This window comes from Triturus cristatus, chromosome 3_2 (assembly GCF_964204655.1).
Source record: "Triturus cristatus chromosome 3_2, aTriCri1.1, whole genome shotgun sequence".
NCBI classification, from domain to species: domain Eukaryota; kingdom Metazoa; phylum Chordata; class Amphibia; order Caudata; family Salamandridae; genus Triturus; species Triturus cristatus.
Window position 1 is genome coordinate 332,541,090 of NC_140584.1, and position 22,724 is coordinate 332,563,813.

At 43.6% G+C, this 22,724-nt stretch overlaps 1 protein-coding gene across 2 annotated transcripts in view; it reads right to left on the minus strand.

Annotated features, from left to right (window-relative positions):
- The window catches only part of KDM1A (lysine demethylase 1A), a 718,736-nt gene that overhangs the window by 192,845 nt on the left and 503,167 nt on the right, over window positions 1–22,724 (minus strand). For both annotated transcript variants that reach the window (XM_085647807.1, XM_085647806.1), the window contains exon 14: window positions 672–859. In XM_085647807.1, the coding sequence (XP_085503933.1) occupies window positions 672–859 (188 nt within the window). The remainder of the gene's footprint in view (window positions 1–671; window positions 860–22,724) is intronic.

Here is a 22,724-nt window from a genome sequence, read left to right on the forward strand (position 1 = left end):
AAAAGTTGCCTGTAAGATGTTCATAGAACAACCCTTGACTTGTACCAAAAAAAAGAAAAATGTTAGTTTTCAAACATCGTGGTGTCCTATATTTCAACAAAGGGGCCGCAATTAATTACATATTTTCCATTTCACCACAAGTCTTTCATGGACCCCAGATGAACTTATGCCATGCTCTAAGAATGTCATTATTAGGAATCTCAAGTCTTACAAAATTAGGATACAGCCATACAGAGGAGTTGGCCTAACGGCTAGGGCGCTCGACCTCGGACTGGGGGAACTGGGTTCGAGTCTCGATAATGTCGCTGAACATCCTGCGATTCCGGGCAAATCACTTAATCTCCCCGTGCCTAACAAAGAATGAATATGTGTCCTAATGTAACGTAACCGGTGCTATGTAAAGCGCTCTGATACCCGATTGGATTCGGGTCAAGTTCGCGCTATATAAAACTCTACAAAAAAATAAAATATATATATATATATATATATATATATATATTTACAATACACAAATACATACTTAATTTTACAAAAAAGGTTGATATCAAGCACTGCACTTAAAAATTAATGGAAGAGCAACTTTTACTCGGTAATGGAGCTAATGACACATACTCAGATAAAAACAGTGCCTACTTTTTGTTTCAAACCAGAGAATTGTAAAACACATTTACCTTATTAAGGTTACCAAATCCCATTCTCTGAACAGCAGACGTTTTCCATTCTGGAAGAGGGGGTACAAACTGCACAGCTGGCGGCTGCTGCTTCAAGACACCGAGAGGAAGTGTACATAAAACAGCATCACATTTATAAATGAAGGTCTGACTGGTGGAGCGGGTGTTTACAGCTATTACTTCACATCCTGTAAAAAAAAAAACAACACAAAGTATGTCAAAGAATTGGAGTTTTAGGTAGATCTATCCTCCTCACCCAGATACACTTTTAAATAGTTAATACAACAACTCTGCAACTACAAGACACTTTTCGTAGGCCTGGACTAAGTTCAGTTTATCCTGGCAATAAGTAGTGAAATTTCCAGCCTTTTGTTTAGTGCTCGTTATGTGAAATGCTTGGAATTACACCATTATGCCATGTAGTGTAACAGAGATTCTGTATGGGTAAAAATCCTATCACCGGAGTATGTTAACAACATGCAGGACTAGAACTCAAGCTGCTACTCATGATTTTGTGCTTTTTTCTTTTAACATGAAATCCAGTCTCATGTCCAAAATAGACGAGAGGATGCATTTTGTGCTAAAAAAAATAATAAAAAAACAGAACAAAAAACTGGACCAGCAATTCAATGTAGTTTCACATGCAAAATGTCAGGACCAAAATACACAGGACACTGTAGTACTACAAACTATTTTAGAAGTGCGCTAAACCTTTAATGAGCACATCACAACAGTTGATTTAAACAAGGACAGTTGGTCTGGCAAACACAAAAAAGGTCGATAGGAACAACAAATAACCCTTAATAGTGCCAACTCTAAGATATTACTGGGCCAAAGATAAAACAAACAATAACACGTTCAACAGTTTGGCTTGTAAGGGGTCTGTGATGTTGACTCCACACCAGGCCAAAAATGTGTCCCAGCACATGACATACTAGGACTTTGTAGATCGACCCCTGGAAGTGAAGACAACCACAACCTCTGGTGGCGTTCAATCCCAGTCAACTGCTGCTGCTCAATGTCCACACCTGGAGGTGTAGATTGCCCAAGTTCAGAAGCCTGCCTTTCTTCTTTGACAGAAGGTTCTCCCGAAGCAGTAGCCTGATCTGAGGACAGATGCTCAGGTCCAGAAGTTTATAAGTTCTGGGTACCATTTTCTCTGGCACAATCTGGGGCCACTAGGATGACTAGGGCCTGGGCAGTCTCGATCTTCAGCATTTGGGGGCAGGTAGGGGTGGAAAGGCATACAGGAGTCCCATGCTCCACTCTAGCCTGAATGCTCTTAGACAGAGCATTGTTTGGGAACTCCAACATGCAAACGTTTTCACACTGCAAGTTCTAGACGGTGGCAAAAAAAACAGCCAAGGCTCTTGTCACTGCTGGAAGTTGCTCTGCACCTTCTCAGGATGCAACCATGAGTTGCCAGGCGTTGCTGTCTGATCTCATGCACCCTGGCATTTAAAGATCCCAAGAGGTGGTTTAAGAACAGTGAGATGCCAGGATGCTCCAGCCAATTCATGAGACGTAGCACCTCTTGGTACAGGACCCCACTTCACTCTGCTTGTTGAAGTACCACAAGGCGGTGATGCTGTCAGTGAGATACCTCTGCAGCCGCCAAAGACGTCCAAAACTCAGACTGCTGGCAAGATCTCGCTGGACACATCCCATTATATTGTGGGGTAAATCATCATTATCAGATAGCGACAAACTCTTCAGACCCCCAAGCCAAAAAGATGATAGCACCTCTGGGGATAGCTCCGCAGTGGAGGGAGAGTGTTATCTGAATCACAAATTAAAGAAACAGGATGCACTGGAGTGGAGTCAAACTGTGACATCGGCAGGTGTCAGACAGATCCGGCTCGGACAGCAGTGTTGGCAGTTCAAATTCTGGTGTGCAAGGGACAGGTGTTGATGAAAAGTGAACTCCATCACTCTTGGAGCCAGAATGGAAGATGGCACCTGAGTTGGTGCGGAACCCGAAATGGGTTAAAGGCAGGGCCACTGCAATTATGCAGCAGGAGAGGGCCAAATGATGCAGTAGGGTAGAGTAAATTATGCAGCAAGAAAAGACAAATTATAAAATGCAATGCAGCACATTTTTTAACAGTATTACTTTATTATTTTGTACTTTTTACACTTGTTAACATTGTCTGCGCATTGGGTGCACCGCATTAGTACCAGTTTAATACCCAAATATTGCAATAAGCAACAGAAAGGTGACCAGTGAACCTTCGCAAAAGGCCTTCCACTGCGCTGCAAAACGCGCTGCTGCGTTGTTTTGAACTTTTGAACCGTTTGAGGTAGAAACACATTTTTTGGGTTAAAATCTGTAGATTATGCAGCAGATGATGGATTAAGCGGCAAAAGTGGCAAATCTACAATTATGGGATAATCGCTGCGGCCACACAATCGCATAATTCTAGTGACCCTGGTTATAGGGACTCTGACGATACAGACTATGGATCCACTGGCGGTAACCCAATAGGAAGCCCATGCACATCGTTGCTGCCCACAGGTGCAACAGAGGGAGCCGAAAGCATGTAAACAGTATGCAGCATGGCCTTTTTAAAAGCTTTGACCTGCCGTGGCATCGCCGTTGGATTGGGAAATTTGGGAAGCATTGGGTCTAGTTCTGGAATTGGCTCCTCGTTTGGGGATCTGGAGCGAGAATGATTGGCACCTTGATGCCCTCCCAACTTTTAATTGGACAGTGTGTCGTGAAAGAGTTGAGTCCCACTTCGAACTACTATGCTTGTTTGACTTCCCGGATTACTTCAGCGTCACAAGGAACTGGGAACAGCAGAGAAAGTGTGGCGGCGTTCTCAGCTGAGCGGGACCAATACAAAGTCTATGACTACTATCAATGTTTGGCGATATACATCTTCTTTTTATAGTCCTGGATCGCATTCAGGTGCCTGAAGGCACATTCTTCGCACAGCTTGGAGCTGTGCTAAAATTTCAAACACCAGAGGAACACCTTGCACAGCTCCATCACCAATATCATTTTTTGACAGTCAAAGCACAGTGTGATCCCTGTAGTTTTCGGTGGAGACAATGTTCCCTTTGCACACTAGAAAAGAATTTGGAGCTACAGTTCCATGTTCAAAAGGTACGTAAAGAAAGCAGTAGACATTTGCGTGCAGTGGTGGCACATATCTGTAGCTCTGTTCCATCACTACCAGGGATGAACCAGGTCATTGCGTGGGAGCACTGCTGTGAAACTTTTCAGATCCAGTTTGGCACCTGGGGAATATTATACAGGTGAGGAATCTGCAGTAAGAAGTACCCATCAGAAGACATATGTTTGTTGAGAGTAATGCCTAACTTGTTGAGGAGTTGCAGACACACCTTGGTTAACTCTGTGGTTGAACAAGAAAAAGCTTTCACCAGTCAATTGTTGAAGTGTGGAAAGACCTTGTGACCTTTACTTCTTAGATATGCAGCCATTGGAGTAAGACATATTATGAAAATATGAGGTGCTGATTTTAAGACAAATAAGAGAACCTTGAATTGGTAATGGCAGCCATGCACTTTTAATCTTAAATACTTGTGGTGTTTTTGATGTTTAGGGATATAAAAGTAAGCGTCTTCTAGATCTAGTGATGTCATAATCTCAGTGTTTCAGAAGCTGATCGATGTCTTGGAGTGCAAGCATGCAAAATTATTGTTTCCTGAGGTGGTAGTTTATTTTTTGCGGATGAAAAAACAGCCCCAATTCTCCAGATATTGTTTTTTTACTACAAATTAGAAGAAGCCGAAATTTAACTGAGCTAATGGCTTCTGTTGCTTCCTTGGTTAGCATGGTTAAAATCTCCAAATGTAACAAATGGAGAACGAGATGGTATCTCCTCTGAGATGCTGTGCAGAATGGCCTTTGAACAAATTTCAAGGTGTGACTTTATAATAGAAAATCTAGGACCTAAGAATTTGTTGTCTCAAACTTTCAATCTGATAACTGGAGATTCAATATACAACAATACTTGAGGAAGACGCTATTGTGGCCGAAGCCTTTGTAACGCCATTCTCTTCTGCCAGATTCCTTACTTTGCTTTCTCCACAGAGTTTGTTTTGTGTATGTGGCTGGTGGCGAAGCCCTATATTTTCTTATGTGTTTTATTGGCAGTAGGCTTGCTAAGGGTGTTGATAGTGTTGATTTCTATACAATTAATATCTTTCTCCAAATGTAAATTGCCCTCTGCCTCCTGCTGCCTAAAAGAGATGGTGTCTCAACTAAATGATAAAAATATTGTTTCAGTGCTGGTCTTGATTGATTGGGGAACATCATTTACATGTTTGTCTAAGAGCCCCTCTAAATCACGGAGTATGTGCAAGAACTTACTTTTAACCACTCAAATGTTTATTTCAGCCAGGGTTGCCTCCAGATAACAGCTGCACCTTCCAGCTGCCTAAATCCAGTCAATGCTATATCTACTGCACAGTCTATCATCTTGGAAGAAGCTTGCTCCCCTCGAGTAGAATTTTCTTAGCTTTATCTTCTTTTCTCTTCTGGCAGAAGGTCAATATATGCACCAATGTCTGACCATATCTGCCTGTCATAACCGTGAATCAGCAATGAATTGGTAGCTCTCCCTTAAGTAGCTGTCCTAGCAGAGAATGTCTTACCAATGCGGTCTAAATGCCTTTCTTCTGTCTAGTGGACTACAACAGGGTATGATGCATTCCACATTCTTTGCTAAGCAGCCTTCATCGCTAGGATGACTGATTAGACAAGTAGGTGAGTCATCTGTAGCCTTATACCTTTTGTCCAGGCACGCCACAACTGCAGAAACTGTGGATGGATTTTCATGACCTTAATTCCTTCATTCTAGATAACGTCTATTATTGGAATAGCTTTCACAGAATTGTAAGATAGCTCTTTGAAATCAGATAAAAAACAACAATGCAATTGTTTGACTGGGATCCAGTAAATTAAAACTCTTGAATGCTCCTTCTAAAAGTGCACAAAGGCATCTGATGTTGTCTGGTTGAGAGTCTGCTGCATGTGGAGCAGCTGGAGGGGAAAGTGGTGCCAAGAGTCATCCCACTCTGTAGCTACATTTTGATCATCCGGTACTTTACCCTCTTCTCTATCATCATCATCGAATAAGTGTCTTTACCCACTGTGGGCAATGCAGACCTTGATTGACAGATCTGTGATGGTTGTGATCATGGACTTGCAAAAAAGGCATAGTATTAGGAGTACAATGAGTAAATAGTTGTGTCATTGAAACTGGCGAAGAAGTGGAAAAGAAGATTGCTTTGGTAATCTGGTTTTCGAAGGCTCTAGTAATCGGCTGACGAACCTTAGGTCTTTAACTAAAGCACTTCGATTTGGCATAATTTCATCACAATATTGTATGTCTTGTTCATAGGGTTCACAATTCTCAAAGTGTTGAATAGGTCTGACCTTGCAACTTGTTTCTCGACTAGTCTGAAGCGGAAAGTATTACCTTCCATATACTCCTAATCATCTTGCTATTTAACATGAAGGTCTGTTGAACTGCAGACAGGACCAAGGGGCCCTTGATCATTGAAATCTTCATCGTCTAGTAGAATGCTTAAAGGGTAGATGATATACCATGTGCTGTGAAGTATGTTCTGGCATTAATGGTACGGAAATGCCCCCTTCTATGACTCACCTTTGTTTTGTGTTTTCGTTGACTCTTTCTGCTCATCTCTCAACATAGATGAATTGCTAACAGAATGGATATCAATGGCGGAATGGCTGTCACCGCGATGGTGGTCACTGATGGCGATGTCATAGACGCAGTCATCGTAGTCATTACTGTTGTTGAAATAAGTATTACAGACTTTGTTGACGAGACTAGTTCTCGATTATCTGCAGTTTTTCCGACGTAGGCAGTGGTTCCTTCGTCAGTGCTAACAACAGTTTAGTAAACTTGAGAGGTACCTTTTTAATGGAGTTGGAGGCTCTGATTTTGGCCTGTGTTCTGACAGCACACTATTTTCTGTGTTAGCAAGAAAGTTCAGAGGATGGGCTTTGTTCTCTTGATATTCTCTTTTCTCATTTCTTTGCATCCCTCTTGGGAGGTTAATTTTCAGCACAATGTTTGCTAGAGGGTCTTCTGAATCGCCGACAGAGCACATCTACGCATGAACATTAACACCATACGATGTGGCAAAATGGTTAGAGCAAGACGGAATTGCAGTCAAGAACAGAACTTTGTCAAGAAAGTCAAATCTATAAAAAAGAAGGGTAGGCACAGAAGTGTTTGGACAAAGCGGAAGCTAAAATAATGAAATTGGATTGGAAATCCATTTGGTGCCACAACAGAACCAATCTAATAAGAAAGGAGATCAGAAGGAGGTGGCATTCATCACACAATACAATGCATATAGTGATCATATTTATAATATCCTGAGAAAAAAACTGACATCTACTTATATCTGGACGGATGCCTGCAGGCACTGTTTCCAGTAGACCAAAAGTGGTCTATAGGAGAGGCAATACATTGAAAAAGTTACAGTGCCCTGGCTATGTAAGGGACAAGAAAACCATCATCACTACTTGGCTTCCCTTCCAACCTCCTGGTTTTCATGTGAGTGGGACATGCACAATTTGCCAATTGGGGTGTAAGAAGAAAAAGCGATTCCGGTATAAGACCACTAGAGAATTCTCCATCAATACTTTTAACTGTAACACCACATATATCGTCTATGTGCTAGGCTGCTCCTGCAATAAAATGTACGTAGGACGCAGAACACACAGCCTGAAACTTAGAATTCAGGAATACAAGAGCTATTAGAAACATGGATGATAGATATCCAGTGGCAACTCACATACATGAGACACACCCTTCAGAGACAGGCATTTGATTTCATGCAATAGAACATGTATCAGCACAGGAGAGGGGTGGAAATAAGTATTGAGACAAGCAGAGGCAGGCTGGATTTGCCGTCTGAGAACAATATCTTTGGGACTCAATAAGAACAGCGAACTCTATCATTTCCTGTGATTATACCATCAGAAAAGATAGTATATGGGGTATGCCGATTATGGTTATACAGAGAGGCATTCACCAATGTTAGGATCTGGCGTAAAATAATCATGATACTATTCATAAAACCAGGATGGGATTTTAAAAATATGACCGTTTGCAACTATGATTGACACTTCTTCCTTTACAGTCACTCACTCACTGCCCGTATTTCCTTAGTTTCTGGAACAGCTGAATCTAGCGCCAATTGACACCATGCTTTCAATATAGAGTGCTTAATAATAAGTTACAGTCTTTAGGATTACCCATGTGCCAGTCTAAGATGGCCTCCATAAATGATGCCCAATAACGGGAATAGGAATTAAACTCTGAAACCGTCAATAGAAGGCAATGAAGGAGAAAAAGTAGAAGATAGGGCTGGCATAGAAGAAGCTTTTGTAGACTTCTTTCAGTCACTGTACGAGGAAGACCTTTCGCCTTCAGCCTCTGCAGTGGACCTATACTTAAGAAGATCACAACTTCCTAAGCTGGATGTAGATTCTTGTGAATTATTAAATGCAGCTATCACAACGGAGGTGGTCATGGAGGCGATAAACAGTTTGAAAAGAGGAAAGGCTGCTGGTCCCGATATAATCCCAAATGAGCTTTACTAAGCCTTAAAGGAATCTCTAGCCTCTAAATTAGCAGACCTTTTCAACACTAATTATTTAGAAGGTTCCCCGATTCCAAAAACTTGGAATTTTAAAACCTGGCAAAGATCCCCTTAATTGCGAGTCGTACAGGCCCATATCGCTTCTAAATAACGACTATAAAATATTTACACAGCTTTTAGCAAAAAGACTTGGGTCTCTATCTAATAAACTTATCCATAATAACCAAAAGGGTTCATAAGGGGGAGACAGTTGTATGATCTCACTCACAAACTTGTTGGAGCAATCGATATTGCTGTTCAGGAAAAAGCCCCTCTTGCGGTTCTTACTTTTGATGCGGCCAAAGCTTTTGACCGTGTGAATTGGTCATTTCTGCAGGAGGCTATCCTTTACTACGGCCTAGGGGAAAACTTCAAGAGTAATAGCGAATATATATTCGGCTCCTGTGGCTAAAATACTTATTAATGGTAGCTTATCAAAAGGTTTTCAGATCAAAAGAGGCACCCGACAGGGATGCCGGCTCTCCCCCCATCTTTTTAATCTCTATATAGAACCTTTAGCTAACATGATAAGGCGATCTCATGAAATCATTCCTTTTAATTTCAAGGGATGGAATTTGAAAGTGGCATTATACGCCAATGACCTAATGATCTATACAAGAAGCCTGAATAAATCCCTCAACAGCATAACATGTTTATTAACAGAATTTGGGAGTATCTCTGGTTATCAAATCAACCACCAGAAGACCTAGGTCATGCATTGGAACAAGACCACGCCAGCGATAGAATCGAAAAACAAAATCAAATATTTGGGGATGGAAGTTTTAAAAAATATTGATGAAATTGCCCAAGTAAATTTGGACTTAAAAGCTAAAGAGATGAGGAAGCTATTAAAATCATGGAGCTGTTTATCCCTTACTTTCATGGGGAGAGCTAACGTTATCAAAATGGCTACTCTACCAAAGTTTACTTTTGTATTCAATGCTATTCCTTTGGAGTTTAAACCACACTGGATAAAAAAGATTCAGAGCGAAATAAACACCTTTATCTGGGCCTCTAGAGGAGTAAGGATAGCCTGGAAAAAGTTCTGCCAAAAGAAAAATTGAGGGGGGATAGCCAGCCCAGACCTCATGATGTACTATAAAGCCTTCCATTTAAAGAATATCAGGAATCTTTTTCAACAGCATGAACTTTACTCAGCCTATTGGAAACCAGTAACTGAACATGATCATTCTCTCTATAAATTTGGCCACCCTAAGTATTTTAAAAAAATTAGACTAAAGGTACTGGTACCTGACTCAGAGGAATGAGGTCAAATCTAACACACCAGACGTCATATGGAAGAATATGTTTCCGGCTCAAGACTTGCAACAACTTTGGTAAGTACCCTGCACTTTTCTATGGCATATTATAGTTTCTGCACCCCTTAGGAAAAAATATCTTTTTACTTTGCACAGGTCCTATTGGACGCCTGAAAGACTAACAAAAATGAACAAACAGGTGACGAAAAAGTGTCCTAAATGTGGCGAGCTAAAGGCAAACAACATCCACATGTTTTATTTATGTGCTCATCTCGATGCTTACTAGAATGGAATTGGTAAGGCTCTAAACACCAATATTAAGTTAAGCCCCTTTACTGTTATTTTGGGCATTTTGGACACTAATGAACCTAATATTGTTTTAAGTAAAAACCAGAAATATCTTTAATTTACTTTAATGTTATTAGCCAGATTTGAGGTGTGTATAAATTGGATCCTTCCATCTCCTTCTAAGGTGGAAGACTGGCTCTGTTCAGTTGATAAGTTTAGGAAATTGGATAAATCTAGAGGGGAAAGCAAACGTATGAAGTATTGGGAACTTTGGGACACGATCTAGGTGGTAGGGTAGGAAGGGCCATCCAATGATTCCAACTAACGCGATCAAACAAATTCAAGGGAATCATCATGGTGGCTCCGTGGTGGTAAACTTAAAGAATTTGTAGGTTATTAAGACATGGTCTTACCTCGTTATCCAAGGGTGGTCTCTTTTCCAATGAACACGAGGTGACCTTGCTCGCCACAACCATGAAGATCGCATAAATGAGGACAAAAAAAAAAAAAAAAAAAAAGAAACCGCCAATAGATGTAAACTAATTTGATATTTAAACATTTGCGGGCACTCACCCATTGACCGTATTTAATTTCTGATTACACATGTGCCAGTCCAAGATGGCCTCCATAAATGATGCTCAATAAAGGGAATAGACACTAAATTGTTAAACCGTTAATTTGAACTAATATGATATTAAAGAACAAGTTACTTACCTTCGGTAACAATATATCTGTAAGAGACAGATTAGTTATAGATTACTTACCTTAGAATTACCCACAGGCGTCAGACTGGATCCGGAGAAATTTTTTCTAAGCAGTACCCCTGCGCGTCGGTGGGTAGCGTCGGTCGACTCGGTCTGTCGTCGGCGCTGCGGTATCTACTTAAACCGCACATGCGCGCCAACGTCAGTTCTTTTTATACAACATTCCACACCAGAAGCACAGAGCCATGCAAAAGACTGACTACTGGTGCATAAACTAGGGCCCTGAAAGGGACTCCCTCACACTAGAAGTCAGTTTGCAGAACGGAGAGGATGGGCAGGGCGGTAACGAATCTATAACTTATCTATTTCTCTTACAGATATATCGTTATCGAAGGTAAGTAACTTGATCATCTGACAGACAGTTATAGATTCCTTACGTTAGAATAGAGACCCCAGCAATACCAACCCCGGAGGTGGGTCTGCGAACCAAGTTCACACCAGAAAGTCCTGGAGAACCGAACGGCCAACTAAGCGGTCTCTCCTGACTGGACTATCCAGGCAGTAGTGCTTCATAAAAGTGTGCAGTGATGCCCACGTGGCTCCTTGGACTCCACATCCCAAAGCGGTAGTGGCTGCCGTCGCCCTGGTGGAGTGGGCGCACAGGCCTACTGGAGGTTCCTTTTTCGCCAAGGCATAGCAAATTTTGACGCAAAGAACGACTCATCGAGAGATGGTGCGTTTTTTTGCACAGCCCGACCTTCTTTCGCAGCACCATAGCTCATGAAGAGTTGACTGTCCACCAGGAATTGGAGTGTGCGATCAAGATAAAACAATAACGCACGTTTTGGATCCAGACAGTGGAGTCTCTCCTCCTCCTTGGACGGATGAGGGGTCGGAAAAAAGGTGGGCAAAGTGATGGTCTGACCTATGTGGAAAGAGGTAACCACTTTGGGATGGAATGAAGGTCTTGTGCGGAGTACAACCTTGTCCAGATAGACTACAAGGTAAAGAGGCTTAGATGAAAGAGCTTGGAGCTCACTCACCCTGCGAGAAGAGGTGAGGGCAACCAGAAAGGCAGTTTTGAGAGTTAAGGGAGCGCACATAAGGTAGGTTAAGACCAGGTTCAAGCCCCACTGGGGCATCACGAAAAGAACAGGAGGAAAGAGATGGGTGATTGTTCTGCTTGGGTTTTCGGATCAGATAGAACCCGCTCATCAGAGCCTCACTAACCCAGCCAGAACGTTACCCCCTCCCTAGAACCTGTTTACCATAGTGCAACCACATATATCTACCACCTAATGACAGGGGATTCCTACTATACATACCAAGACCTCTTATAATCGGCGGCCTCGCGATCCCACACGGATCCAGACCTCTCTGCCCATACGACAGTATCACAAGTGGCGGCCTCGCGATTCCACACGAATCCAGACCTCTCTACCCAGACGGCAGTCTCAGCACAATCGGCGGCCTCGCGATCCCCTACGGATCCAGACCTCTCTGCCCATACGACAGTATCACAAGTGGCGGCCTCGCGATCCCACACGGATCCAGACCTCTCTACCCAGACGGCAGTCTCAGCACAATCGGCGGCCTCGCGATCCCATACGGATCCAGACCTCTCTGCCCATACGACAGTATCACAAGTGGCGGCCTCGCGATCCCACACGGATCCAGACCTCTCTACCCAGACGGCAGTCTCAGCATAATCGGCGGCCTCGCGATCCCATACGGATCCAGACCTCTCTACCCAGACGGCAGTCTCAGCACAATCGGCGGCCTCGCGATCCCATACGGATCCAGACCTCTCTGCCCATACGACAGTATCACAAGTGGCGGCCTCGCGATCCCCTACGAATCCAGACCTCTCTGCCCATACTACAGTATCACAAGTGGCGGCCTCGCGATCCCACACGGATCCAGACCTCTCTACCCAGACGGCAGTCTCAGCACAATCGGCGGCCTCGCGATCCCCTACGGATCCAGACCTCTCTGCCCATACGACAGTATCACAAGTGGCGGCCTCGCGATCCCACACGGATCCAGACCTCTCTACCCAGACGGCAGTCTCAGCACAATCGGCGGCCTCGCGATCCCATACGGATCCAGACCTCTCTGCCCATACGACAGTATCACAAGTGGCGGCCTCGCGATTCCACACAAATCCAGACCTCTCTACCCAGACGGCAGTCTCATGCGACAGTTCATCCTATGATCACCATATCATACAAAAAGGGGATCAGTCTCACTATTCATCAGATCACACAAGGATTGCCAGTTCGAGCATAGCCTGTTCTCAGGTTCGAGGGGCTCCTCTTTCCCCTATTCAGTTACCACTTACCTGATCAGGGTTAACATCTGTTCATGTAGCCGCAGCTGACTAGAAGAATAGGCTACCCTCTCATACAAGAACACACAGCACATGTTGGTTCACTACAAACTGGGTACTTTATTACTCATTACATACGCAATCACATAACATTACAATATAACACATAACCTGCAAAGGAAAGTGAAAGATTAAATTGTACACTCTAATAAGAAAGGGTCGACATCACCTTAGTAGTATGTAGCCTGCACTCAGTGGTCATCTAGGTTCCCTTCTCGTCTGTGCCTCAGCTCGCCTGGAATCACCCTTCTCCGAGTCACTGGGACCTCTTCCTTATCGGCTACTCTCTCCTCTCTGGCTATTCTGCTAGGAGAGCATCTGTCTCTCGGTTCTTCTCCGCCTTCAAGATGGCGTCCGTCTTCCCTGGAATAAGTAGTAGCTTTACTGCTAACGGCTAGATGCCGCCTACGGACTGAACATGTAACTGCCTCAGACTTTCACTAATATAGAGGTGCGTTTCCTCATGGAAAATTCCGGCCCGTAACCTGACGCCCACCAAATTCTTGTACCTCCCCGTACCAAGGACACGTTCCCAGCAGGCCGGCCTGATGTAGTGTCTTCGGCATGAAGAAAAATACAATCCTTCGATAAGGGCCGGCCTGAACCGGTTCTCTCCAAGCGAATAACACCTCATAACTAAAACATTACTTTTGACCTAGAAGCATCCCAAGCTGCCGGAGCAGAAAGAAAGATGGAGTCTCTCCCGTTTGAGGCCTACCAGGCCTGAATTCAGCACAGCTCCATGAAATACCCTCACTACAGGACAGGTTATCCCTAATGCTAACGAATCTATCCCCTAGGCTATGTGTGCAAGCCCTGATCTATGGGGAAGAGCACAGAATCATGTCGAAGTGCCTAGTAAATAGGCTCCATTCACTACTCTAACCCTTAGGCTTGAATGGTAAGAGACTGAAGTCACATTCAATCACTTGTTAACACAAGAAGGCCGGGAAAATCGAGCAGAACATTTCACCCTTGACTTCAGTCTATTATACATTCATTAAACAGAACTAACATCTGTGGAAGAATAATATGAAACAAGACTAACTGATCTATGTCTAGTACCAGGTGTGCAGAATTGAAGTAGTGAAGGAATACACTGAATAAAGCAACAGATAGAAATCAAAATGCCAATAGCAATCAGAATACCTCCTAATATTTGACGTAACAAATGCAAATCAGGTACCCAATTAAAGAGCCATTCAAACCAGCCCTGGTCAATGTGTTTTCTAACTTCTTCTGTCAAGTCATGTAATTTATCAATGTGAACCTGAATGGATTTTGTATGATCCGACAAGTTAAAACAACAAAGACCCTCAAAGTCAGAACAATCGTGTCCATGTTTAAGCAAAAGATAATCAATGGCCGCTCGATTTTGCAAGATAGCCCTTCGTTCACCCTGGGCGTCTAATAGCATGTCAGACAGGATTGTAGAAGTATGATTGATGGATTTTACCATCCAGCAGGCCATTTTCCCAATAGATTTGGCATTATAAACTGCTAAAGCAGGAACACCAACAATTGAAACAGCCAGACTAAGGTATTCAGACTTGGAATATAAATGCAAAGATGAGTCACAATCCTCCTGTAACCTCACTGTATCTCGGAGCACAAGGGCCTCCAGAAATATTTGCGGGGATATATGGCCAGGAAGTATTACCACATGAGAAAAGCCATCCGGCAGGTAGCAACATCGTGCGATAGTGACTGGGGGTAACTACCATACTCTTGCAAGTCATGTTATTCTGAACAGAAGTACATGTTTTCGGTGTCCTTTGAAAGCACAAAGTTCGTTCATGAGCGGTGAATGAAGTGGCACCTTTCAATTTTAAACGCATACATTCAGAAATCGCACTAGGATCACAAGTAAGGAAAAAACATAAATCACCTTGTGTGATATTATAGGTAACTATTTGGGACTGGACAGGCGGTATCGGGTCTGACAGTACAGTACACAAGGGGCAATACTCATGGGCAGCGAAATCGCCCAGAAGAACATTGGGGCGAGCATTTGTTATATTAAAAATATGAGTCAGAGTCTCCAATGAAGCAGGGACAGCAACCAAACAAGTTGCCAGTATATCCGTTACCGATCTCATCGGTGTCAAGCAGAAATGAGGGGTCTTCGTCACATGCTTGGCCAATGTAACCCAAAAGTTTGGCGACGAATCCCACGCAGCGAAGGAACGCGACACTCGGGTTCTCAACTCAGCCCGGGTTGATGGGATCCCTCCTCTCTCGTCGTACCATCCCAAAAGGAGTCCAACGCCGACACATCCTGCAGCAACAGTCCAAAGAATGATCTGAAAAAGAATCAAATACAGGCATTATTCATTCTCGTAAGTAACATTTGTCAGCCGGGACTGCTTCCCAGCTATCTTTCCCTGGTCTCATAACTAAAATGGTGTTGTCTTGACCGGTTGCAATCACTTCTGCTTGTTCAGGGGGATTCTTAGGCGACTGCACCCAAACTCTGGCCCCAGGATTATCTGTGGAGCCAAAACCTTTCTGGCCTCGTACAGTTAGCAACGTTGGGGCAGTGCCTTTTGTGATCTCACCACTGAAAACAGGCATTATTAGCAATTGAGCCACTCGGTCAGTTTTATGTATCAGTAAGTCAACCTCACTGCTATTCAGCAGGAGCACCTTAATCTCTCCCTGATAATCACTATCAATGATTCCTCCAAGCACCTGAATGCCTTTAACAGCCAGCCCCGATCTAGGGGCAATAAATCCGAAATTTCCAGGTGGTATCTGAACACCAACACCTGTTTCAATGATGACTCGATCTTTACTTTTTATAATGGTGTCATCCATGGCATGCAAGTCTAAACCTGCCGACTGTTACAATTGAAAGAAAGCTAGGTAGTCCATGAGATGTGGTCCAAGATCTTAGCTTTATTCCTTGGTTAGGATCCACAACAAGTTCATGCTAGGCCTTGATCAGTGTCCAGCAATGCCCCACCAGGAGCAGCCTCCCTGCTGCTCAGCCCATCTCTCCAACTGATCTTTGCTTCCACTCAAACAGACTCCAACATTCCGATGACATCACACAGACTGAGCAGCAAGGCAAGGACAGCAACAGAGGAGATGCATCATAAACTTCCTAGATCACAACACATCCCCCCCTCATCAAATTAGAGAAAATAGGAACATGCAAAAACAATGTACTTTTATGCAATTTGTGAAGCTAGGAAAATGCAATTACAATGTGCTTCCATGCAAAATGTGAAGATAGTAAAATGCAAAAACAAAGTACATTATGCAACAAGACCAAATAAATAAACTGTGCGAAGATGGAAAAACACACATACCCAAAAACCAATGAGCTTCAAGTAAAAACACTAAGCTACCAAATACAACCTTGAAAGGGTAATATTTAATCCCCTGACAGACAAATCAAGAAGATAAAAAGATAATAAGTTTCTACACGTGCGCTCCCATGACACACAGACCATCCATTCTCACCAGGTAACCTATTAAAGGGTACCACCAGACAAGCGTCTGAGAAGGCTCACATTAGGAGTCTTCTAACATGCATATTGATAACACGCAGACCAACACCTCACACGAGGTAACCACTAACCCAAAGGTAAAACCAGACAGTTAAGTCTGAGAAGCCTTGACAAAGGTCTTCTAATGTGCGCACCCACCACACACAGACCAACACTTCACACAAATAACCAACACTCATGGGTAAAACCAGACAGATAAGTCTGAGAAGCCTAAGTAAGGACCTTCTTACGTGTGCACCCATAACGCACAGACCAACACCTCAAACGAGGCAACTACCAACACATGAGTAAAACCAGACAAGTAAGTCTGAGAAGCCTAAAACAAAGGTCTTCTACATGCGCACCCATAACGCACAGACCGACACCTCAAACGAGGTAACCACCAAATCATGGGTAGAACCAGACAGGTAAGACCAAGAAGCTTCAAAAGAAGTCTTCTCACGTGCGCACCCATAACGCACAGACCAAACACCTCACATGAGGTAAGACTAATAAAAGACGTATACTAACAAGACCAGGGACACTGCCTATCTCTCCCTCACTATACAAACAAAAGCAAAACAAAGGCACTTCACTCACTCACCCCCTCTCACACTACTATCGGAATAGATAACGGTAGTTGGTACTTCATCGCATACAAAGCACACACGACGGAAAGACAGAATTAAGGCATTTGAGCACCAAGGACAACATAAGGAAAATGCACAGTCTCCAGAAAACAACAAACTAAAATAAGGAAGGTAGTCACCGTTGTCAGTAAGCAGCTTAAGTCTGGAACATGTGAGCTACAACCAGGAAAAAACAGTACCTAGTACAAGGATTAACCAACAGCAGTTCCTCAGAAAATCCAAACTGCCAGAACGTCTTCAATTTCTTCTCTAGAAATAACTGGATCACCAAATGTCCACGAGGAAAGGAGGTGGTCGGCGGACTTCACAAAACGCCTCAAGATGTAAACCAGAACCTCGAAGTGCTTGGTTGGCAAAAACGTGGTTGGCAAAACGGTAGCGTGCATCAGGGAATAGCCAAGGACAACATAGACGCCAACCACAAGATGGCGGCACGTACGGTGACGCCGCGCCGGATGGCTAGCGGTGCGTAGCTGCACACAAGCGTCACTGGGCAGCGGAGAAAGTCGAGGACAGCAAGACGTAATTTAGAATTCCCTATGCCAGCGCGCGGCAACAAACTGACGGTAAGGTGCGCGTGTACCATTTAAAATGTCAAAGATGTCCAGCAACCGTAAAAAATTGTAAACCACAGAATTTACCTAGAAAAGCCGAATTCTGATGTACTGTAGCAACTCTCCAGCAACAACTCTAATGGCCCGCACCGTGGAAATTCAGTAAAAACACACCTTGGTTCAGGCTCTGTTAAGTTCATAGTCTCCGCCTCTTTGCTTGGTCAACTTAAAAAAAAACACACGCTGGTTCGTTCGTTCATTGTATAAATGTGACACTTCTCTATCCAGTCACACGCCGGATCACTAGCAACTCAAAATTCCCTCCTTCAGTTGTCTGTAGGACAGCAACCCGAGCAGCATTCCAAACCTTGACGTGACACGAGCAACCATTACAATCCAATGTACTTCGAGGCAGCCCCTGTCAGCAGGTAGTTGAAAGTCGAGCAGAGCTCCTCAAAAATGCACTACAATAAAACCACTTTCAGAGAATTCATCATTCTCTGTGATACATCACAGCAGACCAATGTAGGAGGAAATAGACAGGCAAACAGAAACTGGCACCATTACGTCGTGGGCGACCGTTGACAGGGTCACTGGTGGGGCATTAGGGGTGCCAGGTTTCTTCAATTTAAAGAGTCCAATCTTCAATTTAAAGAGTCCATTAAAGTTGCACGCAGGTTCATAAAAATTGATTCCTTCACTTTTAAAAGTCCAATCAGCACGCAGGTTCTTATAACTCGTCGCCAGTGTTACAATTGAAAGAAAGCTAGGTAGTCCATGAGATGTGGTCCAAGATCTTAGCTTTATTCCTTGGTTAGGATCCACAACAAGTTCATGCTAGGCCTTGATCAGTGTCCAGCAATGCCCCACCAGGAGCAGCCTCCCTGCTGCTCAGCCCATCTCTCCAACTGATCTTTGCTTCCACTCAAACAGACTCCAACATTCCGATGACATCACACAGACTGAGCAGCAAGGCAAGGACAGCAACAGAGGAGATGCATCATAAACTTCCTAGATCACAACACCGACCCTGGGGTCGCTCTGCATGGAGCCAAAGCTCCGGGAGTAATCTCCCAGTACATCACAGTCTCTCTGATCTCATTGGGCTTAGCATCAACATTCGGAGGAAACAAACGCATAAGTGGGGATTCAGCATTTAGAAAAGGACGGTTATTCAAAATCAATAGCGCTTGAGGCAAAAAATCTCGCCAATTCTTATACTTGTCATCTGTTAATTTGCGCAATTGGTCTTTCAGCAGGCCATTCAACCTCTCCACAAGACCCGAGGCCTGTGGATAATATGGTATATGAAACACCCATTCAATATTCTTTTCCACACAGAATTCCTGTACCAATCTTCCACGAAAATGGGATGCATTATCAGATTGAATTTGGAATGGCACACCATAATACATCATAATCAATTCCAATGTTTTAATAGTATTCAATTGGGTAGCTTGCTTACAGGGAAGGGCCACCAACAGGCCACTGTATGTATCAACCATGGTGCAAACATATTGACAATTCCTACTCGTAGGAAGTGGACCGATGTAATCAATCTGCCAAATTTGAGCGGGCAATTTCCCGCGATGTAAATGACCTTTAACAATTTGGGGCACTTTGCGCTGCCTGATATGCTGACAAATGGGACAATGTAAAATAACATTTTTAATTAAATCTAGGGGAATATAAATCCCTCGATCAGCAGCCCACCTGCTAGTGGCTTTCTCTCCAAAGTGTCCTGCTTTCTGGTGGGCCCATTTCGCCAATCCCGCAATATCAGAATCTTGCCTGTCCACCACTGCCTCAGCAATTTTAGATTTCTCATCTGCAATGTTATGAAAAAATTTGTCAAGACAGTCTATCGGGGTATGAGCATCCACATGGAAGATTGTAACAGTACTCTGTGGGAGCATTTCCCAAATCTCCTGCCATAATTCTTTTCCCCACAGTTCTTTTGAATGGATTCTCCAACTATGGGAATGCCAAGTCGGTAACCAAACTGCCAACCCATTGGCAGTAGACCAAGAATCGGTGAAAATATGACATGTGCCAGGTAACTCTTGTTTCAGAACTTGATAAACAGCATAGAGTTCAGCAAATTGACTGCTCTTACCCTCACCAGTTGTACTCAGCAATTTTTGTGTGATCGGATTATAGGACACCGCCTTCCAATGCCGTTTCGTCCCTATGAACCTTGCTGAACCATCTGTAAACCAGACATGGTTTCTGTCCTCTGCGGACAAATCATCAAAAGGTCTACCCCACTTAACAGGAGACTCCTGTACTAAAGGTACGGAACATTCACTCTCAGTCTCAGTCGATGGCGCTCGTGCCACCTGCTCATGCAAAGATGCAACTCCTTTTTGTCCCACACGTGCCCTGTCTTGTATATACCATTTCCATTTAATCACACTCGCCTCTTGAGCGTGTCCAATTCGGTGAGTTTTCGGCGAACTCATAACCCACTGCATGATAGGAATTTCAGGTCGCAAAACTATATCATGTCCCAAAGTCAATTGCTCGGTATCCACCAGAGCCCAATAACATGCAAGTAACTGTTTCTCAAAAGGTGTATAACGCTCACCAGCATCAGGTAACTTTTTGGTCCAGAAACCTAACGGTACTCTACTCTTGCCTTGTTTCTGCCACAAACTCCAATTCGCATAAAGGCCTTGTACAGACACATTCAAATCCACATCACCATCACATACAGGCCATAAATCCAGAGCATGCTGAATTGCTTCTTTTGCCAGACTGAACGCATCTTGCTGTGGTTTATCCCATTCAAATGCATTCTTTTTACGAGTGACACGGTACAAAGGGGCCAATATTTGACTCAAATGAGGAATATGCTGGCGCCAAAAACCAAACAAAGCAATGAAGCTTTGGGCTTCTTTCCTGTTCCTCGGAACTGCAAAATCAAGAATTTTCTGTTTAACCTGAGGGATCACTTCTCGGTGCCCCTCATGCCAATTAATACCCAAAAATTTCACAGCCTGGGACGGACCTTGTAATTTATCCGGGTTGATTTCCCAACCTTTCTCACGCAGGCACTCAATGACTCTGTCCAATTGTGTCTGAACTTCCTCTTGTGTTTCACCTTGGATCAAAATATCATCAATATAGTGACATATCTGAATTCGTGGATGAACCGGTACCTCAGCCAAATGCTCTGCCACCAGTCGGTGACATATCGTAGGACTATGCACATAGCCCTGGGGAAGACTTCTAAACGTCATCTGACGCCCGTTCCACGTAAAACTGAATTGTTCCTGACACTCAGAGGCAATCGGAATCGAAAAGAAAGCATTAGCAATATCAATGGACGCATACCATGTACCTGGATGTTTTTGAATTCTTTCAATTAGGGTAATAACATCCGGTACTGCAACAGTCAAAGGGGGCGTGTGTCTATTCAATTCTCGATAATCAACAGTCATGCGCCAAGAATTATCACTCTTACGTACAGGCCAAACAGGATTATTCCAAGCAGAAGTAACTGGGGTGATAACACCTGCATCCACCAACTCCCGAATAGTGGTACTAATCACATCATGACCACCCGGAATACGATACTGCTTCTGACGAACCACTTTTGTCGCCTGAGGAACTTTTATGGGGGGCATTCTTAAACGACCAACCCGTACAGGCCTGGACGATATATAATGTTTAGTTCCAAATTGGTAACATCCATCATCTAAGTGCAAAGTCATTCCTTTCAAAATATCAATTCCAATTATGAATTATAAGAGTGGTACCACTAATACAGAGTATTCTTTTCTAGGAATTCTACCTATTCTCATTTCAAGTAAAGTTTGAACTGCGGGAGTTTCCTTTCCACCTAATCCGGTAATTGTAAAAGGCTGACCTTTAAACTTCTTTGATTTTCCATGAATAAGAGTGGCCTCCGCTCCTGTATCTACCAATGCTCGGGCCCTTTGGACATTACGATGTCTCCAATAAATATCAATATCTACATAGGGTCTATTATCTCTGTGAGCCCATCTGTGTACTGGAGCTTGACCTATTTCCTAGTCATCTTTACTGCGTTCTGTGTACCAGGATAAATCAGGATAAAGATTCTCACGTTTCCCAGGTATCGATACCTCCTGTTCATATCCATCTCCATTACGAAATGGATTCCTGTTCTCTGCATTGTACTGAGGGTTTCGATCGGCCAATCTGTGTCGATCCTCTCTCTTTCTCAACTCAGGGGATTGATCCCTATCATCTCTACGTCTGCTGTTAACATAATCATCTCTCCCCCTCTCTCTTTCCCCCTCTCTCTCCCTGTTTCTCTCATGACGGGGGGACAAATCACGTACATAATGGCGATCATCACGACGATCAGAGCGCCCACGGCGGCGTCATCACCGCTACCGTCAGAAAAACTACGATCACACTCAGTTGTCCGAACACACCGGGCACCCTCCTTTCGATCCAAGCCACGTTTGCGAAACATTTCCCACAAACGAGAAGTGGTCTCACCATCAATGTCCTCCTTCCGCACACCATCGGCCATAAGACCAAAAAACATATCACGTCTAGTAAGTTTGTCACCAGGAGTACGAGTGTCAGGCCGGGATTGCCGTTCAGGTTTAAACCACTCACCCAACTCACCGAGTTGGCGTACCGATTCCAGCACCACAGATAACATGTTACCAGTCTGATTAATCAATAAAGTCATCATAACCTGCTTATAAGCAACAGGGGAAGAACGAATAATACGATTCCGCACAGAAGATGTCAAGAAACCATCAAGCAACCTGTCAGCAGTATTCAGAAAAATTGCCGTTTTCATCACCTCCTCTTTGAGACGTTGTGTAGCATCGCGCAAAGTATACCACGGTTTGTCATTCACAGGCCAATCAGATTCAGTAGGATATTTTTGATTACAACCCTCAGTCGCCAATTGAAGCAAAGAAATTTGACCACCAACATTAAAGTTACGAAAATGATCCTGTACAGTAGAATCCGAACTCAAGGAACAAAACTTCAAACAATCGCCAGCATCCAACATAATGCCAGCAGCGCCCAGTTCATAAAGGCGCACCATCCATGT